Source organism: Trachinotus anak, unplaced genomic scaffold (assembly GCF_046630095.1).
Source record: "Trachinotus anak isolate AG129_WGS33_773 ecotype Australia unplaced genomic scaffold, CSIRO_AGI_Tana_v1 ptg000001l, whole genome shotgun sequence".
NCBI classification, from domain to species: domain Eukaryota; kingdom Metazoa; phylum Chordata; class Actinopteri; order Carangiformes; family Carangidae; genus Trachinotus; species Trachinotus anak.
This window is the reverse complement of record NW_027273852.1, coordinates 20,565,230-20,588,485: the sequence shown is the minus strand read 5'-3', so window position 1 is coordinate 20,588,485 and position 23,256 is coordinate 20,565,230. Positions and strand designations below refer to the sequence as shown.

The following is a 23,256-nucleotide window of genomic DNA, read 5'->3' as shown; positions in this document are numbered from 1 at the left end:
TCTATATCCTCATACAAACAGGAATATTTGATGATGTCACGGCAAGTACCACAAAATGCATATAGAAAAAATTATAAGTGATGTTTAATGAAGTGAACTACGTGCAACTGTTACGAACTACATCACACAAATCTCAAATTTAAAAAAAAAAAAAATCAGATTATCTTGTGCACAGATGCATCAGAGATTTTGGATTCAAATACCCTTTTATTCTCATATACGTCACTAATGTGTCATTGAACTGAAGCTGCTGCTGATAGAAGTGATAACCGCAAAGAGCATTAGATACCCAACGCTGAAATCAGCGGTCAGCACTGCCTCTGAGACTGTGGCACCGACTCACGCTCACTGCTCAGCAGATAAATTCCCACAGGACACACATTTTAACACACACTGGTTATCATAAAACATTTGGCGGAGCAGAGCGGCGATCCTATACTTAGCAGAGTAATGACTGGTGCTGTTTCACATGGACATGTATTCTGATTAGACTGTCATTTGGCGGGCTGTCTGCGGCGGCCACAAGGCCACCAGATACAGTTCACATGGAAAACAACAGAAAAACAACATGCATGCACAGACTCAGACATGCTCACCGTCACTCACTTTCTCTTTCCCTCACACACACACACACACACACACACACACACACACACTCGCTTACACACAGATGTCCATCTGTCACGTTTGTTTCAAGCCGGAACTGTATATGCAGTCTTGTTGAGAGATATTTCACAGCAGCACCTTTTCCCCCTCTCGACGCACTCCGGCCTGATTGGAGGGAGGCAGAGTGGGAGTCGGGGCCAAACGTGGAGGCAGAGGTGAGGAGAGAGTTTTCTGTGGAGCGGTGGGTCAGTATTAAAGGAGAGCAGCTGGACTCCGCAGGCTTTACCAGGCCTCTACTGCTCCCTGTTGGCCGCAGAGGAAACCTCCCACCTCACAGCTCCCACTCATGTCATCTGTGTATTCTGGTTTTTTCAAGTGTTTATACTCTTATGTGCAGTACTCATGTGTATCCCGACTCAAATGCCTTCTAACTCAAAACCTGCGGCGCTTTTGCTTCAAAGGCCCCCCAGAACCCGAGACAGTTTATTTGATTGCTGGTCAAAATATGTGGTGTCACTGTGGGATAACAAAGCCTGTAACCCTCCTGCATTACAGAGCGCAGCATAACACCGCGTATGCATCCACACAAGCAGCTAGAGTTACAGCCAATGACCGCCGCAACCTGTTATTCAAGTTTCTCTCCTGTAAACACACCGCGTCTCTCTGGCTTCGCTGTCTTTCATCCCATCGTCCTTCTGATTGTTGTGGAGAGGTGCTCAAGAGACTCCCACCCCCAACACACACACGCAGTGAGAGTCAGTTATTCCTCTTTGTGAGAAGCAGTGCACAAATATATACACTTGCAAACATGCAAAGCTGGTCCAGCACAAATATAAGCAGCGGGCACAAACATGCAGAACTTTAAAAGTTTTTTTTTTTAATGACGCAAGTGTGTCTGTGTGTTTGTGTGTCCACAGTGTATTTACAAGTATTTTAGTCTACTTAGAATCTTTTTCTATAAAGTTGAAACAGAAAGGATGTGAGAAACAACAGAAGCTATTTACATGTTATTATCAGAAAAATTACACTTTCAACAACAATGTCAAATTAATTTCTTTTGCAGAATGTTTAGATGTCTCATTTCTCTGAAGTGATTTTTTTCCCTCTAACATTTACTCAGAGTCAGTGATGAGAAGTAAAGTAGAGTACAAGTACAAGTGCATTTACTCAACGACTTTACTTAAGGTACTTTACTCAAACTGTTCCACTGAATGCAACAGTTCTCTACTACATAGTATACAGATGTGTTATTTTGACTAACTTTGCACATTTAGATTTTACATATAAATCTATTATATCACATAAAAATCAATCTTATGATGCATCATTGTAGATTAAACCACCAAAATACATGAAGTAATTTCACTGAAATGCTGTTCATGCAGTAGCTATATAACATATAACATCTATCTTTATAACATATACAATAATATAACACTCTGCACAATGTGATATTTTACTTTTACTACTTAAGTACATTTTACTGATGGTACTTTTGTACTTTACTTGCGATGGAGTATTTTTTACAGTATATGGTACTGCTACAGTATTGAACAGTCCACTGTTAAATACAGTATTGAGCTACTTGTACTTTACTTGTGTATGTTCGTTGTGTATTACCTTATACTTCAACTCCATTTATCTGGTATTTATAAATAGTAAAGTTACTTTGCAGTATAGATTTTATGATCAGTTTATAAAACATAATGTACTATGTACATTAAACTAACCAACATCATAAAAAGTTTTAAAATCAGCTCCACCTTGATGACAGTAATATAACACATATCACAGTTTAAAGTTGTTCCTTCACTAGATGTTTGAGCTTCTCTGTGAAGAGTTTGACACTAAAAGGCTGTTTTCACACTCATCTGAGGTTGCAAAGTTTCAGTGTGCTCACCTTAAATCTGAGTTTAAGACATGTACCAGGATTTTGTGACATTGTGACCACTGTAGTTTAGAAGCCAATCACAGCCCAAAATGCAGCTTAGGCAAGTGAAATGTCCTGTTGCCCAGATACTCAGAATGGACATTTCAGTGAAGCAGGAGGAAACATGGCACAGCACGTGTGGATCTAATGTTCAGATCTTAATAAACAAGAAACAAGAAGAATCCTGCATCCAAAATTTAATTCAAGAATAATCAGCAAAATGCAATTAAAGCAGCAAAAGTACTCATTATGCAGCATTATAACCACTAATAAATGCAAACAATATTGTAAAGTTGCTTATTTAATTATTAATATGAATTATTTCATATATTGTTAGGTAGCTTGTGAATTTCTCCCAGGGATTAATAAAGCCTTATATTCACCTTTAGTATAATTAATCTTTAATACTAAAGCTATTCAATGAATCCAGTGCAGTAAATATTTCCATTTGAAATGTGGCAGAACTTTCTGACTTTCCACCATTTCTTTTGAAATGAACAGAATTGGAATATTATAGATTCAGTTATTTTCTCTTTTGTGGAACAGACACAAATCATTATTCATATTGATTGCATATTGAGTATTTAAAGCATGTGTGAAAGGGAACTTTAACAAAGGAGCCAGTCTCCTTACTTTTGAATCATTTTGCTGTTAACTCTTGTTCTCTACTTGAATTAAGAATTTTAGCTACAATTTTACTTTCAACAGGAAGTGCTTTATTTTTCCAGACGTATTGCTTCATATTCTTCAGTTACGGCTCTGGATACGTCCTCCACTGCTGGAGTGTGATTCCGCTCCTGCCTGTTGTTCAGCTTCAGTCTTATCAGAGGGGCTATCTGAGAGCTGCATGCTCAGGAGAAGAGGTGGGGGTGGGGGGGCTGCAGGATGGAAGGTATGACACACTGCCTGGTCTGAAGCCCAGACACTCAGCTCCTGTTACCAATGAGAGAGGCATGGAGAAAAAGCACAATGGTAGTGGCAGGAGGGAGCATGGGAGTGCAAACTGTGTGTGTACGCTTGTGTGTACGCTTGTGTGTGTGTGTGTATGTGTGTGTGTGTGTGTGTGTGTGTGTATGTGTGTGTGTGCTGCAAGTTTGTGGATGCATCCACCATTGCAGATCTCCTGCACAGTTAGGATTTGAATTCTTCTTCTACCACTTTTTGACTGTGTCTCTTTTTGGTTTGCGGCTGACACTGTGACTGCTTGTTTGCATGCATCGTATGTGGATGCACATATACATACACATGATGTGTGTGTGTGTGTGTGTGTGTGTGTCTCTCTGACTCAGTCCTGATTGATATATTATAGCCTCTGGGTGTCCAAGAATGTACGTCCCTTGTTTGTGTGTCACTTGCTTTTTGTGTCTCAGTTTACAAATTGCTAAGACTGAGCTAAAATCTGCATTTGAAGTCAAAGCCACATTAAGAGCAGGAAGTTGTGAGAAAACCATCAAAGGGAAAGAAAGACGCGGTTGAAATTGACAGTTTGAAAAAAAGGAGGGAAGGGAGGGAGAACAAGAGAGCAAGAGAGAGAGAGAGAGACAGAGCTGGAGGAGAAAGAAGATGTCGAGTCAGAGCGAGTCAGTGACATGTGTTATTTATTTCCCCCATGTAAACAGAGAGAGCAGGCAGACATAATCAATAGGAAACTCCAGATTGTAAATAGACGGCTCTAATAGCCTAAACACTGGCCGCTATAGTTACACTCACACACACTCACACACACACACACACACACACACACAGACACACACACACACACACACACACACACACAGACACACACACACACACACACACACACACACATATCAGCAGCATTTAGACTCCACACACAGAGACAAGCAGGGAGGCACAGCAGAGGAGGGGGAGAAGGGATGAGTAGATGGAGGAAAGGAGAGTTGTAGGAGCATAAGGACTGAGAGAAAAAGGAGAGAAAGAAGGGGGCCAGGCTGGGCGGGCCACCCTTATTTACCAATAAAGAGTGCTGATGAGAAGATAAACACACAGGAGACAGTCTGGGCAGAAGGAGGGAGGGAAGAAGAGAGGGAGGTGGGAAGGAGAGAGGGGATTTGAGCTTTTATCATCCATTTTGTTCCAACAAATAAATAAGCAGTAGTGAGGAGCTGAGAGAGGAAAGGTGTGAAGGGACACACTTTAGAAGAAAGTTTTCAGCGTTAAAGGGAGAAATCTGGTCAAGGGCAGCAGCTAATGATTTGTTTCACTGCTGATTAATTATTCTTTTGATTGACCAAGTAACTGTTGGTTCAATAAAATGTCAGAAGCTAGTGAAGAATTCCTACTAAAGCCCAATTTAATTTGTCCAACTACTTTTGTCCAAAATTGATTGATAGATTATTGAAATGAGTGTTATTTTCTGTGGATCGACTCATCGATTAATTGAGTAATGGTTTCAGCTCTAATTTGGTCCACACAGACTGCATGTTCAGTCGGTGGGAATGCAAATGAAGATTAGTGACCAATTAGTGATTCAAAAGGCACTCTGAAGATTTATAAATTTAAAGCTGCACTACTCAGGACCAGTAACAATCAAATGACTGAGTGTAACGTGAAAAGGGCTGCTCATGGTATCTCTCCGGTTCCCCACAGGTCTATGTAGCATTTTAGCGTCTTTCTAGCTGTCCCAGTTCAACCCCACAACTCTCATCAGCTGTTTATGGAGGAAAAAGCTCCAAAATGCTAATTACGCTAGATCCACGAAGCTCACTGCCCCTGCTCAGCATCAAAGCTGACAGACACAGTGAACAGAAGCCGAGAACATCGAGGAGCAATTAGCAGCTAAAGAGCCAGATATTTCCCTCGAGCTGGAGGAGACCAAAAACAAAGCTAAAAGGGAATATTGAATATGACTGTAAATTAATGCTATCGTCGCTCCATGCCCATGTGCTCCTCAACTTGTTGAGGTTATGTCAGTGCTGTATTCACAGCATCCACCACTGCCCCAAGAGGCCAAAAATATCAATTAATATCAATTATCAATCAATAATGTTGCTTTAAAAATTAAATGGTTGGGGCACGTACCACGTACCACGTGAGCGCAAGACGCTCTTAGCAGGCAGTCACCGGTTCAAAACCCGACCGGCTCAACTCTTTCCTGCATGTCATTCCCCACTCTCTACCCCCTTTTCTGAAAGTCTCCACTGATCTATAATAAAGGCACAAAAGCCCCCCCCCCCCCCCCCCCCCCCCCCGAAAAAAAAGGGTTAGAAATACGGTTACGGTTCAATTTAAATACGATCAGCTCAGGTTAGCTGATGAAGACTAAACCTGTCTCCAAGAAATGACATCTATAGACAATAATTAGCAACTGCAAATATGTTTTGAATGGAGTGTAATGCTGCCCAGATTACGTTTTCTATAGACATAACAAGAAAAAGTTGTTAATCTTATCTGACAAATATTAATAGTGCTAAAACATCAACACAATGCAACACAGCATAATTTATAATTCATAAATTCAATTCATTTAATTCATAAGTTGTTCACGGTTATGTTTAGGCACTGACAGCCCTTGGTAAAGGTTATAGAAAGATAATGATGTTTAAATACAGAAAACATCCACATTTGTGCTTCAACATATTTATTAACATTTGACCAAAACCACAGTCTTTCATTAACTTTAACCAAGGTGCTTTTGTGGTTTGAACCTCACCACACATCCAGACTGACTCGTGGGGAAATGTGCACAAAAAGACGCACAAGACATTGAGAATATTTACATTTGACTAGTGAAGCCAGTTTGAATATTTTACTGGATGTAAACGTCATATAGCTTCAGTGAAGAGTTGGAACGAGCTGAATGAGAACATTTTCCAAACCCTAAAGCTATTAACAGGAAATAAAAGGGGAAAGCATGATTTTAAGTCGTGTTTGTGGCTGTTTGTCTGGTCTAACTTTACCAAACTACAATAGTCATCATCATACATGTGTTTCTGGGCCACTTCGAAACAATTCAGCTTCAGTAGCTAACAGTTCTCATTTTGTCACTGCTCAGACATCAGTTAATTAGGTAAGCTGAGCCTCTTTATCCAGTCCTGTCAGTGTTTCCTGATGTTGGTAAGCAACTGTACTTAATTCACTTATTTTGTTTGCCACTCAGAAAGTCTGGAGCACTGTTAAAAACATGCTCAGTTTACATTTCATTTTTAATTACAACTTATCTGAGACTGGTACGTTTAGACATAACTAGTGAGTAAAATGAGACCAGTCTTATTCAGAACCCCAAATTACTGCTACTTTGGTGACATGATTAGAGAGCAACCTTCCTGTAAACACTAACCATGAGCCTGATGTTGACCCATTAATCGTTTGCAACAGCTTCTCAAAAGCAGCTTCATATCAGCTCAGACTTTAGAGAATTATCCCAGATCTTCACAGGGTTTTGTTCATGATGTGAGAACATGAAGTGAGTACATGAGCGATCTGTTTAAAAGCTGCTCTTTGTACTTTGATTAAATATTTGAGTGAAACTCGTGCAAGAGAAGTTGAACTTGAGTTAATTGTATCAGTACTCCAGCAGTCCCTAAGGATGTGGCTTTTTGTGCTCTTGAATTCAAGTGATCTGTGTGTGTGTTTGTGTGTGTGTTTGTGTGTGTGTGTGTGTATGCTCGTGTGTGGTTTTGGTCGCTCATGCGGTGTCAGAAGTCATCAGGGTGAGGCTGAGCGGCGACCCCATGACCCCCAGCAGAGATCAGAAGTGAAGCACTTAGTGGTCGCTGCCCCCCTCCCCTCCCCTTCCTTCCTCCACGATCCACGCAGACAGGCTTCTCTGATTCCACCGCTGCTGCTAATAAAGGCAGCAGGAGACTAATTCAAGTCAACAGTTGAAGGGGAGTCGATGGGAGGAGAGGAGAAGTTAAAGGCTGTGCTGTCACTCAACGAGCAGCTCTGCCCTCTTTAAACAACTCACATTAAACCAAAGGTGAAACAGGAAATTCATCCCAACAGGACAAATATGAAGTAGAGGCCATCACATACAGTGGTAGCATGAAGAATTGAGACAGGTTTTTTGGGTTTTTTTTTTTTTGTTTTGTTTTTTTGGTAATTCTACCAATTGTGACTTGTCTGTATTTCTAGACGTCACATAATGTTTGAAGAAAGTGCAATGTCAAGTGTTCATTTGTACTTTTCAATTAGTCGAGCCAGTTACTGTCACCAGGAATAAATACAGGTCTCTTTGCAGAGACAAACCTTTTCACAACAGAGAAAGAAAGAAAGAAGAAGTCTGATGAATCAGCAAACCAGTACTATAGGCCGATACTGGCTTTCACAGAAATGCTCATCACAACCTCCCAGAGCTAAATGTGACGTCTTAAAATGTGTTGTTTTGTTCCAAAAGTCCAAACATACTCAGTGATATGTGACAAAGAAAAACAGCAAACCTTCTGTTCTGATGCTGAAATCTGCAGATATTTGTTTTAGCTTGAAAACTCACCGAAAAGATTAGTTAATTGTCAGAATAGTTGATTATACAGTATGTTGGCAAATTTACAAATAAGTACAGCTGTATGTGTTTTTTTTGGTTGACGTTTCATTTATTTTTAACACTTTTTAAAAAGATTAACAATAATGTGAGAGTAGATGGGAGTAAGATGTGAAGATCTGTAAGATGTGTTGGAATTATTTTTACCTTTTGGTTAGAAAGCTTTTCCTCAAGTTTTTTGTCGCTGTTTTACTGTAACTGTCATTTCTATAAAAAGTTTGTTAGTACATATATTTGTCACTTTTAATTTAATTACCAGATTTGAGAATCCATAGCCAGAAATGACTGCATATAGAGAAAGATATTAGCTGATATATCCATATCAGCCTATTTCTCTCTCAATGATTGATATTTGCACTAAAACAGCGACAGAATTTTCTTTAAGTTAGCAGAGAGTTTCTGTTCCAAAACAAAACAAGGCATAAAGTCAGTCAAAGCCAGTCATGACTTGTTATTTATTACTGCTGATCAGCCCCCTGCACACTGCACATTAGAGTCACTACAGAAAAGCAAAAATCTTTATGACAGCACCTTTACAAAGCAACACTGGTCTGATTTTTTTTTGCGTAGGTCACAGCCATATTGGTCCCCTTGAAGAAGAACTGAAAAGACCAACAAAGGCTGAAGCAAAGAGAAACAACAGAGAGACAAAGTGATAACACCATTGTTAGGATAAACCTATTCGCTGTAAGAAAGTCCCCGTCTCCTTCTCCGAGGTTGTTGTCTGGAACCATTAATTGCTGGTGCTGCATGGGACTGTGGGAGTCGTTGCTCATTTCCCTCCGAAGGAATGCCTGCTTCATTAAATTGACTGAGCGGGATGGTTTTGAGGAGAAAAGGATGATAGTTTCTCAGGGTAATAACAGGCCCCAGGATAAGCTATGTTTAAGAGTCTACCGCAATGGCTACCCTGTCCTGCACCGCAGCACTCTCATGACCCTGGCTGCTGGGGACGGCACTGGCCAGACACAATTAGTGGTCACAGATACCTAGGTGCGTGTGTGTTTGTGTGTGTTTGCATGTGTGGGTGGGTGGATGCTTGTTTGAATGGATGGGTGTGTGTGTGCGTGTGTGTGTGTGTATGCATTTATAAGTCCATAAAACCCACATTCCACATTCAGTATCAGTGTCAGTGGGTGTGTACTGTCTGTCTGTTGTTGACGACTGTACTGTCAACGTGTCCCTAAATAACAGCCGGCCAGACCGCTGATCAGTGGAAATCTATGTGCCACCTAAATGAAGCTAAAACACAACGTTGTCAAATAAACTGACACATCAGGTGCCTTCATGTTAAAACTATCAAACTCCGTTTCACTAAGGCAGCAACGATTGAGGTATTTGAAGCGCACTTTTTAGATGGAAATCATATTTTTTAAAAACCTGCCACGTCTCAAGGATCATGACGTCCTAAAAAAAAAAGGCATCATATTCTTCATGATTACTCATCATTGTATGTCATTACCTCTAAATACATTCGTTCACTGTCCTTATTTTTTAAGTGCCTCGTTGCTTTCAGCACTCTGGATTCTTTTAGGCTTCTTCCCCCGTTCTTTTCTCTAAGATATAACAAAGGAGAACGTTTCATTTTAAGCAAAAGAACAAGAAGACATGGAGCTAAAAGTGTGCAACGAGGGGGGGTCTGATGTGAACAATTTGGCCCTGCAGGAGACTGGAAAGTGGTGTGTGCATGTGTGTGTGTGTGTGTGTGTGTGTGTGTGTGTGTGTGTGTGCATATGTGTGTGAGTGTGTGTGTGTGTGTGTGTGTGTGTGTGTGCGCGCGCATTAGCTTTCTGTTACTATTGTCTGTTCTTTGTTTGCAAAAGGTGATTTAAAATTTATGAATCCAACCTATTACACATATATTTCCTGCTTGTTGAAAACTTATTTACTGAAGTGCAGAAGAGTAATCTGATTACTTTCACTTCCTGATCCTGTTTATTTGCTTCAGATATCTGTCAGTGCACTGTATTTGCTGGCATCAATCCTATTTTTTCCTCCAACTGTAATTAACAACTGTACCAAATAATCCCTTTCCATTACCTAAATATTATATATGACATGCATATGTTTTGGTGGCTTTAACATATTTTACCTCCAACCCTCCTACTTCTTTTAGACATTGTACTGATGTTCACACGTTCTCTACTTTGTCCTGGACTTTGTGTTAATTCTATGTGAACAATTTACTCACATTATTTTCTTTCCTACGTGCTGTATCTTTGTTCTAGTATTTCTAAGTCTTTGTCAGTGAGCCTGCGTTGTCCTTAAATGCAGGTACTCACTCTCTCGTTGTCTGCAAATCACTGCTAGTTCTACTGACGTAAGTCAGCAACATCTTAATGTGCTCCTTTTATTATAAAATACAGACCACATCATTTAACTGGATTTGCATTTATCTGGAATTTTTGAAAAATAAGATGTGCATTTCAGTTGCTCTGTGAACCATGTCGAGGTCCATGAAAGCCTCTGGTTATCCTCACTGTACCTGCCTGAGACCAACAGGCTCTCTGAGACTTCGTACACACAAACAGCCAGACTCCACCGCTCACACACACTCACACACACACTCACACAGACACACACAAACAGCAGTGTATGGCAGTTCTATTGGGGCTCTTCACATTGTCCAGACGGCCCAGTGTCAGGCAGCGAAATGAATGGCTGTTTATATTAGAAGGCTGGTTTAATGAATTAGACCCACAGCTCCTCTGTGTCAGCACCAAGCACATACAGACCAGACCCTCTCCTTTCCTCACCCCTCCTCACCCCTTACACAGGGTATGGGGGACACCCTGATTGGGCCCTTCGGGACGGGTGAGGCAGAATGCCCGACAGCAACTCTCTAAGGTCTCAGTGCTTATTTACAAAGGGCATCTGGATAAAGCTGTGCATGCACCCCTCCCTTAACCCCTCCCCGCTTCTCACTAACCTCACCCATCACATCTCCCCCATGGTAGATGAGATGGGCAGAGGCCTGCCTGTTTATATACATGTGTGGGAGGGGGAACAGAGAGGGGAGGATTACTGAGCAACTTGCACATGTTTGAACAAATATGTATACAACATGAGGTTTGCCACCCAGCCGTACATATACACAGGCCTCCAACGAGACCCACCTCTGTTTCTACTCATTCTGAGAGCGGCTCAGCCAAAAAAAAAGCGAGAAGTGGCTGTCATTTCACATCTTCATCACATGACTGAAGATAGGAGCTTCCGACGCTGTGCCTCAGGACAGACAAGGCCCAACAGATGGAGGAGAGGAGAGGAGAGGAGAGGAAGACAAGTTTGTCTCTCAAGTGACTCTTGAAAACTGTTTGAATAATCTGATGAATCACAGAGAAAATTCACAGTAAAAAAGAGAAGAACACGAGGATGCTCTATGGATATCACGCACAATTGCAATGAAACAAGAAAAATACGACACACTTTATAATCAGAAACGCTTCTTCTCTGCACACACACACCCATATTCAAGCTCGCACAGGAGCAAATCACCTACTGTTCACACACGGCCATGTGCTATGAAATGATTCCACCTCTTCTTCCCTTCGTAAACCGGTAATCATTTTACGCGCTCATCTCCCCTCATTTTCCTTTGTTGTCTCCCTCGCCTGGTCCCTCTCTCCCTCTTGTACTACTCTCTAATTTACCCAGCATCCTGCAGTGCACAGGAGCCTCTCAAATTGCTTTTGTCCATTTGCGTACATGGCTGGGGACAGTGTGTGTGATGTCTGCTCGGCCGTGTGTGTGTGTGACGGGAGTCTGTAGCAGCAGGGTGGTGGGTTGAGATTGCTGTAATCATGGAGTGCTACCTGTTCATTAAACACGCAGTGGGAACCCTGCTTACAGCGTTTAGGAACCAATTAAAGTAGCACAGGCTATTAACATTAGCAACATTAGCTAGAGGAGTATGTGTGTGTGTGTGTGTGTTTGTGTGTGTGTGTGTGTGTGTGAGCCTGTGTTGAACGAGGAGGCACTACAATTCTATATGTAAGTGTTTCAATCATTTGCAAAGCAGTGCCTGACTGACGGAGTGACTGTGTGACTGACTCAGTGACTTACTGTTGATTGATGAGTCTATGAGTGTGCAATCAAGTGAGAAAATAAATGAAAAGAATCGAGTAGGAGGGATGATTGAGGAGGACAGAGGTAATACAGAGAGGTAAATTCAAACTTTTGCAAGTTGTGAATGGTTGTGATTATAATACAATGTCTCTGAAGATGGTGTGTGATTGCTCAGGTGGGGGGGTGGGACTTCTCAGGTCTTCAGGAATGGGAGGGCTCAGAGAGGTGCAAGAGTAATTCTGGTGAGTGTAATTATGCGTGTGCATTGCTCTCCAACTCCTCTCCACCCTCACACAATAGAGTGTGATTTAATACAGACAAGCCGCCTTGATGGGACCTCGCTCCTCAAAATCCCACGTTCACAAAATAGATTTTTTGGGATTCATCTGATAGGAACGGCTCTGTTGTCAATTTGGCACTTGTGTGAAAGAGAATGGATTGACTTAAGATCTTTAGTTGCATTACATATTGAGTATTTGTTAATTAAGACAGCTCTCTTTTTTTTAACTAAGTCATGCTGTGGTTTTGATGACAGCAATGCATTCAATTTCTAACTTTTAAAATGGAAGAGGAGAGGAGAGTTGAACCCACTGAAGTACACCGATGAGTCTGCGAGCTTGCTGGCAGCTCTTTGAGGCTGTACTTGAGGCTGAGGGACTTAGATCATCATATAAGCAAGCTAACATTTTTCTTGATTAATCAATTAGATGTTTACATTTTCTGTCTTTACTGTGATGACTGAACAAATGACTGAAATGATAAAACAATTATTAAAATATTTGCAGGTTCATTTTCTGCTGATTCAGTAATAAACTCTACATGCAAATGTACAAAACTTAAATGGCTTGAACAGCTGTGGCTGATGGGAACATCATTAGCTTTGCAGGTATTAAGCCACAAACTAAAGAGAAAACTGAAACTGATGATGGTGTAAAGTGACAAGTCAGGGCACCACTAAATTTATCACAGTTTATCCGGATGGGAACATGACAGTCTGAACCAAACGTTTTGTAGTCTTTGAGACATCACCAAGATCATTAGGATCCATGATTATCTAAGGATCTCAGGATCTATTAAGTAGATGTGGAGGTACAGGATGGGTGACTGGTGCTAGAGGAAGTAAGTGGATAACCACAGTCAGATTCATTCTCTGAGTGCAATGAATGTCTGAGCAAAATGTCATAGTGATCCATCCAGCAGTTGTTGAGATGTTTTAATATGGACCAAAGTAGCTGACTGACAAAAAAGTCGACACTCCTGCCCCTGGAGTCACACCAGCAGCCCAGCTAAAACCAACTAAAGTAATTAATGCTTAAAGCTGACAATGGAGTAAAAAGGCCTGCATTTGATATAAAGTATGTGTAAAAAATCTTCCATCCAGAGGCATAAAAACTCAACCAAAAGACTTATTTGCATCAAGCAGGTCAAAGGTGTTCTGTGAAAAAAAAAGAAGAAAATAAAGTTTAAAAAAAAATCTAATTTCTTTCATCTAAACTTTTCCATCAAAGCCTCACTCTGCGTCACCTCCTTAGTGCCATATTTAATACCATATAACGATGGAGCAGATAATGTTTTAAGTGTAATTGTTCACTAGGAGAGGTAGAAACATGCAGCGCTATTGTCTGTCTGCCTTTTGTAGTTAGTTAAAAGGTGGATAAATAAGATGCAATTTAGAGACTTTTAAGAGATGATTTTTTTTCTCCTGCCTTAATCACGGTGAAATTACCGCTGGGTGAGGGCTGTCATTAAAATAGAAGAGGCACTTGTTTCTTGGATGCTCAAGGCGAGCATGAAGCGCTAATAGCACAGTGCCTCAATGGCGCTTACAGTTTTAACAGGCCCTGTATTATCCTGCTGTGCATGCAGCCGCGTCTACAGCACCAACTCACCGAGGACATCTTGTGATGGTCTATTTGTAGTTTGTCGCAGCTGTTTACTGTGATAAATACACTGACAAAGATGGAGCATGATGTGCTCCAAAGCCATGCAGTTTTTTTACCTGCTAGAGTTTGAGCTCTATGTACTGAATGCACATTGATGACCTACTTAGACCAGTTTCTAGTCTGACACTATGCACTGCAGCTCAGTCAGTATTACCCCAACACAAGCTTTATTTTCTCTGCTTTTAACATCATGGTAGACGGCAAACTGACTCCTGCTGTACGTAGACCATTATTGCTGTTGCTTACTGTCTCCGCGGCCCAGGTTTGGCCCTGCGTGCATGTCCCACAGGGTGGCCTCTGGCCCCAGGCTAGAGGACCCTGCCAGCAGGCATGAAGTGACATGGGCAACAACCTCCAGATGTTAGCCTGCATTAGGGCCTGACAACTTGTCATGTCACCGCCTACACTACCACACAGTTCCATCACCTCCCATCTGCTGCCCAACACCTCCTGAGGGAGTGGTGGGCAGATACAGCGACTATGACACTTTACTGCTGCTCATCCCAGATAGGAGACAATACATCACAACACTGACAGAGATGTCATGTGTTCACATGCATTACAAACCATTTGATATGGGCAGCGGTGGGAAAAGCACTCTGATTATTTAATACAAAAGTTTTAACATTAACATACACTTAAAGTACTGTAAGTAAAAATATTCATAATGCAGAATGGCCCATTTCAGAATAATGTGTATTATATGATTGTATTAGAATTATTAATTATATGATTGATTATAATGTTGCTGCTCGTAAAGATGGGGCTTATTTTGACTACTTTGTACTTGGTAGCTATATATCATCATATTGTATTTGTTGATCATATTTCATATTATTAATCCAAATATTTAAAGTAACTCATGAATAAAGTTAACAAATAAAGGTAGTGATATCTCCCTCTGAATTGTAGTGGAGCAGAAAACAAGGATACTCAAGTAAAGTAGAAAATTTGTACTTAAACACAGTACTTGAGTAAATGTACTTTAGTTACTTTGTGCCACTGATATATCATATCTCCATCAACAGGCAGAGCCAGTCCTTACACGTGTCCATCTTTAGTCCAGTACAGATAATCATTTTACATCCGTAATTAGGAAAGTGATACTGAAGAACAAGAGATGCTATATAAAGATCTATAAAACACAACATGGTGAAAAAACATAAAGGCTTTCAGCTCACAGTCCATTATATAATGTAAAGTTGAAATAGGTTTCTCAGGTTTCTGGACTTGAAAAATCCTAAGACATGTAAATAATGAATAAGGAGCCAATGATGAGTTTCAATGGTGCCACACAATGTGAATTGAATATACTCTTAGAGAAATTGACAGTACTCAGACAAATTAGCATTTGACATCAAAGATGTTGATGAAAATAAATAGTTTGCAGTTAACTTCGTGGTTAACATACAATATGAGACGATTTTGAACCTGAGCCTGAAGAACATAGCTGGATGTTTGGCTCCCCCTCCTGGCACAAATGAGAAACCTCATGTACAGTTTGACCCTCAGACCAGCCACTGGACACCAAGCATGCTGGGAGCGTTCCTAACACACCAACTTCAAGTAACTGCACTTCTCTGCTGATTTTGCTTTTATTTCAAAATAAGAGTACACTGGTATTCAAGATGACTACATCCAGGATCAACAAACAGGATTATTTTATTATATCCTGATAACAGCATGTTGGTCCATATTTGTTAAGACAAACTAGAAGAACGCCCTGATATAGTGAGTCAGTGGGAAAACCCCAAAACAAACAACAAAAAATTAAGCTGCTAGCAACACTGGTTCAGTAATGAGGTATAAACGTTTCTGATATTAACATTACTATTTTGAAAGGGTCACTCTAGTGACCCTGGCCTAAAGCTGATATGAAAACTAATAAGAGGCCCAAATACCAGAAGGTGGCACACATAGGATCTCTTACTAAAGCTGACACAAGGCACATAATTACAACTGCTGGCAGGCAAGCTTACTGATAAATCAATAATAATAGCAACAGCAACTTTAGAGCAGAAATTGTATATGACCAGTACAGCCTGGCACAGCATTGACAGTTAAAAGGTTTTACAGTATATGTAAGTTTTCCCTGCCATCGAATATGGTTTCCTTTCGGGAGCAGGTAGTGATGGGGGTGATAACTGCCAAGAGCTTCAGTGTTTACAAGACAAGAGATTAGAATTACACCCTCTGATCAAAACTACTCTTCATCCTCTCATAAAGAACTCAGGGCACACGGGCTGCTACAGAGACTCACTATTGCAAAGTACTATTATGAGACAGGACGGTCCACAGCTAGCTGGTTGGCATGCTAACTTCAGTTACAGAAAACAACTCGTAGTGTTTCCTCTGGACTGGTTAAGTAAACAGCCGTTAATGTTAATGTTGGTTATGTAGAAATAACAAAAACTTACATACAACACATCACAATTTGGGATCATTTCTATCAGTTACAATAACACTGTACTTACCAAAGTAACTGCTGAGAAGTGGGAATGTGGTGTCACTACAACAAAGTCTGACTGTGTCAGTCAGATAATTAGACGTTGTAGAAGAAGCCACTGCTGTTCAGTTAGGTCACTTGAAATATTGGTAACAAAAAAAAAGTTACACAGGAAAACTGTTGCCATTCACCACTATTCATCCTCAACCAATAACATGAAGTGAATATTGTCATGAACTGGTTTGTCACAGTATCATGTAAAACTCTGGGCTTTTAATTGTACAAATCATGCTACATTCACAAGACATTGCTACCTGAGTCCAAGAATAGTTCTTAGCAATAATGTTACATTAGATATGAAACCTTGAATCCTGCTCTAGTATTCTATTTTACTGATGAAATAAGCCAACCAGAAGAGAGTAAAAACTATTGCAGTGTAATACAACAGTACAATCTTAGGAACTGCTTTAGAGAGGTGTTGATTCAACAGTATGATCATTCTGGAGGATGTAGTTTATGGTGCTGTTGAACTGTATTTCATTATACAGAGAGGTGTTTCTGTTGTTTGGCCTACACTCATTGATATTAATGGGCTAGGCAAAATAACAGAAACACCTACACAATACAGTAAGTTGGTGTAACTAAAAACCGTCTTAGGAAGTACTGTTATAAATATACAGTGAGCCAACATGCATATACATAGTGCACATACCAGCATGGGAATAGAAAGTCAGTGTAAGATAAAGTAGAGACAACACAAGGGTTTGGTCAGGAAAAGATAACTTTATTTAGTCTGGGATACATACTTTTGTTATATTTGATTACTTGTAAGATAGAAAACACAGTAGCTTTTCAAAATAAAAGCGAGGTCCATTTAATTAATTATATTTATTTATGGTTTTTAAAACACACTTCAATAAATATTTTTTCTTCTTCTTCTGGTCTTTTTTTTCTTTTCTATTTTACAAAAACATAAAGTGACTGTCAGAACAGTTGAGGAAACAACACTGGATTAAAGGTCAGCGGTGTAGACACAGGCCAACACAGACACTGCAGATGCCACGGGTAATAATATAGTACCTAAAATACCTTTACACATTTCCAAGACACAACTTTGCCCACAGCACTATGGCAGGTATAAACAACTCTCCAATTACTCAAATGAATGTTAAGCACTATTTGATCACTGTTCTGCAAATTGTAATAGAATCACACACACACTGATAAGCACAGAGAGTTACAGCTCTAGGTTAAGACATGTGGGTAACAGAGATACAATGCACCCCAATGCGGCACCCTGCTCATGAGCATGGATCAGTCTACCACTCATCCTCGTCCTGCAAACTCCAAACTTAAAATGCGGTCACAGTGAGGAACAGCACTTAGCGCAGACCTGTTCCACTTTAAAGGGCATATAGGGAAGTAGCTGAGTCCACACTTCAGGGATCAGGCTGCAGCATTGGGCTTCAAATAAGATACGATATACTGAACACCATAGTAAAGCACTGTAGTGAGTGGCTGACCGCAATGCTTTCTGCAGAGGTAAACACTAATTTTTCAGTACTGCAAAACGAACATATCATCAGGTAAAGTGTCTCAAAAAAGCAGTAAAAGAGTGTGAGAGAGGAATGGAGAGGAAAGGAAAATGCTTTGTACCCACAACCTCATTATCTAATGTTTAAGGGGTCATACTGGTGTTTCTGCAAGTTTATTTCATTTACTACAAACCACTGCTGACTGCTGCAACATTAAGGGACTTGAAACTTGCTTGAGACAGATGATCCATCACTGTGAGCATCATGCTTAGTTTTATTCTCATAAAAGTTATATTATCATTTTGCTCTGATGCAATGGAAAATCTGCTGCTGTGGGGAAATGTTGAGCTGCTGAGAAGCTCAGAAAGAGTTGGTTACTTTACAGTGTCTCACTGATGAGCTCTATTGTCAGAAATTCAAACCCCAGGCGGCAAATAATGAGCAAAAACATACACAGTGAGAGGGATAATATCAGTTTGGTAGCTTCTTGCATTAAAATGGCTTAAAAAAGGGGGAACTGTTTATCACAAAAATTCAGCTGCAGATCTATCTGTGTTTTCATTTGCATCACCACAATATGATATTGTAACTTCCTGATCCACACTGGAAATGGATTTACCTCAAGCGAGTCTCTGCAGGCTGACTTCCATACCGCACTGACATTAACTGAAACCAATAGCTGCCTGGAAGGTATAAAAGCACATTCAGTCTATACATTTTCAAATACAATGGTACATTTTTCTATTGCACGTAAAGAGTAAATGATTCAAAGTAAGTGGGTTAAATCATGCAAAAACACAGGTATGGGCCTTATGGATCATCCAGCTACAAATTCTTGGCTCGGGTGCTGTATCTTCCTGACGCACTGCAAAGGTCAGTCTTCCCTTGGTGATTACATGTCGCCTCTGTTTTATGCAGCAGCACAGTCTTGTTAATACAGTATATGCCTAATGAATTATTCTGAGAAAGAGGTGTAAGTTAACTAGAAAAGACCTAATTACTGAAACCTGACCCCTCTACCCTGCATGTTCACCCACAAAGATAAACCCTGTGACCTCCATCTTTGCACAAGTAAAGTAAATCCCATCGCCTGCCCCCTCTTTGACCCAGTTGTATTCCCCATGTCAGCAGGCATGTAAACCAGAACACAGAAAGCTAATACTGGGGTTTGTTTTACTGCAGCTGATGCATCATTAATGCAGAGGCATCCTCCCTACAGGTAAGCAGATCTCATGATCATATGAAATCTGTAGATTTTAGATACTTGAGCACGCCTCTCAGGGGCAGCGGAGCACTTCCAAAAAAGCTCCCGAAGCCGCCGTCTGCTTCAACGCATTTAAGAGGAAATATGGCGAGTCGTTTGGCAATGGCCGTGTAAGCAGGAGAACCGGTTTGCATCATCGGGCCAGGAATTAGGGCACCATGGTATCATGACAGACACAAGCACACCAGCGTATACACACATCCCCAAAGCCTCCCATGAGTCAGAGTGTTATTAATAGACCCAAACAGCAGGTGCTGTCACTCTGTCTGTTGCTCACAGCCAATTATGAGGCTCTGCAGGTGTGCTCACCCAACCACACATGGAACCAAAAGTTAATCCAATATCTGTCCCTTCTCCTTTTATCCTTCAGCCTTTGCTCTCCAATATATGTCTTCTACTTTTCGAAGCGTATACCTTCTCTCTCTCTCTCCCTCTCACACACACATACAAACACTAACACACTCTGAGGGAAATGTTATTAGGGTGCCATCAGCTGTGCTGGTTCCCAGCTGGAGCCTCCAGAGGAGCAGCAGGAACAACAGGGTGGAGACAGGTGGAGGTATGAAAGAGGTTAATGGTATTACAAAAAGATAAGGAATGTGTTGGATGAATGAAAGACAACAGGGACAGTGTATAAAAATATGGGATGTCATTCAGAACAAACAGTAGTCCTGCACAAGCACTTCAGAGGGGCTCAACAAGTTAGAGTCACCCATGTTTCAGGGTTTCTCATGAGGTGCACTGCATTTTGAATACTTGAGGATCCAACTTACTTGATCTTTTTTTTAATGACATTAAATCTTGTATCTCCAAAATAGTTTGGGCATTTTCCAAAATGTAATCCTTAAACTAAAGAATGAAAATCACCAACATTAACCCAGCTGTTAGCATCACCCGGGTACCCTCACCAAAAAGCCAGTGGGACTTTAACATGGGCTTTTGAATTGATGCAGAAAATAAAGTCTTTGCCAAAAAAAGTTTATGATCTCTTCTACTAAAAACTTTCCTCTGACAAAGTTAGTGATAAACACAAGGAGGGTGTTAAGATGGACTGGTGAGTAGATCAGTTTTCATGTTCAGCGTGATGACATTTAAAGTCCTCGACAACTGGCCTTTTTTAACAGATGTAAAATCTCAAAGAAATCAGGACTGTCAACCACAGACCTTATTTCAACCATCTCACCAAAAACCCATTCAATAATCCCAGAGACTTCAGGACAAGGGAACAGGAAGTGCTAAAATGTTTACTAATTTCTGGGTTTTAGGACTCATTCCTGCAGCGCTCTATAGTGATATTCAAGGAGGTATTTCTAATCTGGTTATCTTAGTCCTGTGTGTTGCTGAGCGTTACTTTTGTCAAGTTTGGTTCAAAAACGCAGAAACACAAGCTACAAGAACACGATTACAAAAAGCTCAGTTAAAAGAAAGTATCAGGTGTTTTCCTGCATTAAGAAGAAACACACAGTTACACTCAAAAGGCTGAGAGGAAAGCCATCACTGACAGGTAAGCAACAACTATGAGCCATCATCAGTAGCACCTGCTGGACACCATTTTTGTAGTTTTTCAAATAACGTTCATAAGCATCACTGAGTTATAAAGTTAATGATGTTGTTTTCGATCCTTCAGTCAGTTTAACATGGAGTCATACAGACTTCACTGACTTTTCTGTGACTCACAACTACAATTATTGCTACATCAATACAGTGAACTTCATCATCAAGGCTGCAGGAATCTGGTCTTCCCACACACACACACACACACACACACACACACACGCACAGACTCAGAGCGTTCATTACCCCACATGTCGGTGTAGTGAGGAGGTTATGTGATCCACACATGTACTACAGCAGACAGTGTAGCACAGTATCAACACAAACCCTCAACTTCTCCAATTACTGTGTCTCCTCTCCACTTCAACTCATGTTTCAGCCGACCCCCCCTCAAAGTGAACATGACAGACTCACAGGCAATCAGAGGGGAGATAACAAGACCCTGTGTGTGTGTGTGTGTGTGTGTGTGTGTGTGTGTGTGTGTGTGTGTGTGTGTGTGTGTGTGTATGCTTCTGCTGGATGTTTCACACAAAACATGAATATAGCAGTTCGATGGGAAATGTGTGCCTGCTCAGAGCCTTTATGTGCTGTACCTCAAGTTTAGAAACTGTGCTAATTCTCGAGACCTGATGCACTTAATCTGTGGAGTTATTCAAGGGTTCAGGCCTCAAACAACCAGAAAACAGCTCTGGAGCCCAGTTTTTGTTATGAATTCAAAATCTGGAAATATCCACCAAGAGAGCTGATGATAAATCAGACAAATATTTCAGTGAGTTAGACTTTCCACTTCTCCATACTCCCAAACCTCATTAATAACTTTTCTATTTTCTGTTTCAAATTCAATCAAAAACATCACAATAATGTGCTTAGTGCTTAGTGCTTTTTAAGTTGAAGGCCAGAGAACAAGAACTGTCAATCATTCACTGTAAAGCCTACTTTAAGTGAAACCTGTCTTAAGCTAAATCATTCTTGGCAAGCCTAAATTAATTAAAAGCTTTACGTCTTTAGTTCCAGGAGGACTGTGTTTTGTGTTTTTTTTACATTAAGGTACAGTAAAAGTTTAATTCCATCAACTGCAGTTAAATCTAAAAATCAAAAAATGTTTGTGAGTTCTAAAAAAGTAGTATCATACTACATCTGTGCTACTGGAATTAGTTATTTCTGTGTGTGTGTGTTTTGGGTTTTGGGTGTTTTGGGCTTTCCCTTTCCACCATTTGTAGCATTGTACACACACACACACACACACACACACACACACACACACACACATACTTGTACTTATATCTTTGTGAGGACACTCATTGACATAATGCATTCCCTAGCCCCTTACCCTAACCTTAACCATCACAACTGAGTGCCTAACCCTGACCCTGACCCTAACCTTAACCTAAACCTAATTCTAACCATAACTCTAAAACCAAGTCTTAACCCTCAAAATGTGATTTGAAGGTGTCTCAAAAAGTGAGGATCGGCCAAAATGTCCTCACTTTCCCAAAATGTCCTCACAAGTACAAGTACACACACACACACACACAGGTCTTGTTATATTTCCCAAGGGACAAGCTGCGATGCAGAGACAGAATAATAACTGTCTACATCCCCTTCCTACCTCTAAAACACCAACAGGACTGGAGACATCAGCTCCACTACAGCCCCATTATCACAAACAATTATCCAGGTGTCTATGATGCCCTCTCTAATGAGGGAAACGTGCTGAGTTACGATGGTGAGTCACGTTACATTTCTCTCAGAAAATTAAGCAGGAGCTGTCAAAAGACCCATGTGGAGTGTCAGTCTTTGCTTTTCCAGAGCGGAGTTACAACATTAATGAAAAGTTTCTCAGCAGGCTGGACCCTCAGTGATAAACTAATGAACTCACCATAAGGCTTAAACAGATATACTGCTCTGGTCTATGCTAATCTAGACACTTACTGCACTGGTTTAAGGGATACTCTCTGCCAGAATGAGAATCCTCTGCCTCCTCTGGTGCCTTTCACCCCCACACGTTCTCACTCTCATATCTCCTCATCTCTGTTATCCTCTGTTAATTACTCTGTCCACTCCCTTTTCATCTTTGGCAGCGTGCTGGATCCAAAGGGGGGGTGGGGTGGGAGGGTGGGATGTCAAATGCGTCCGTTGCCATGTGTGCTGCTGCGACGGACAGACAGTGGGTGGGAGGAGTAGTGCAGCTCGGCTGCTGAGAAGGTGGAGGATGAGGAGTTGGTGGAGGAGGACGAGGAAGTGAATCCACAGGCTTCACACGCCAGAGCCAGCTGCCTCAGGGCATCCAGGGAATCCATCTTAGCTCCGCGTAACAGATCACTCTGACCCTGCAGCACACAGGGAGACACATCATTGATTCATGCATGCACAGCAGTGAACTTCAAGTTAAACACAGGATGGAAATTTA

At 40.9% G+C, this 23,256-nt stretch overlaps 1 protein-coding gene across 1 annotated transcript in view; it reads right to left on the bottom strand.

Annotated features, from left to right (window-relative positions):
* Window positions 1–17,256: 17,256 nt before the first annotated feature.
* The window catches only part of plcl1 (phospholipase C like 1), a 103,017-nt gene continuing 97,017 nt past the window's right edge, over window positions 17,257–23,256 (bottom strand). Inside the window, exon 12 of the mRNA XM_071483793.1 lies at window positions 17,257–23,176. Within this exon, the coding sequence (XP_071339894.1) occupies window positions 22,970–23,176 (207 nt within the window). The 3' untranslated portion in view covers window positions 17,257–22,969. The remainder of the gene's footprint in view (window positions 23,177–23,256) is intronic.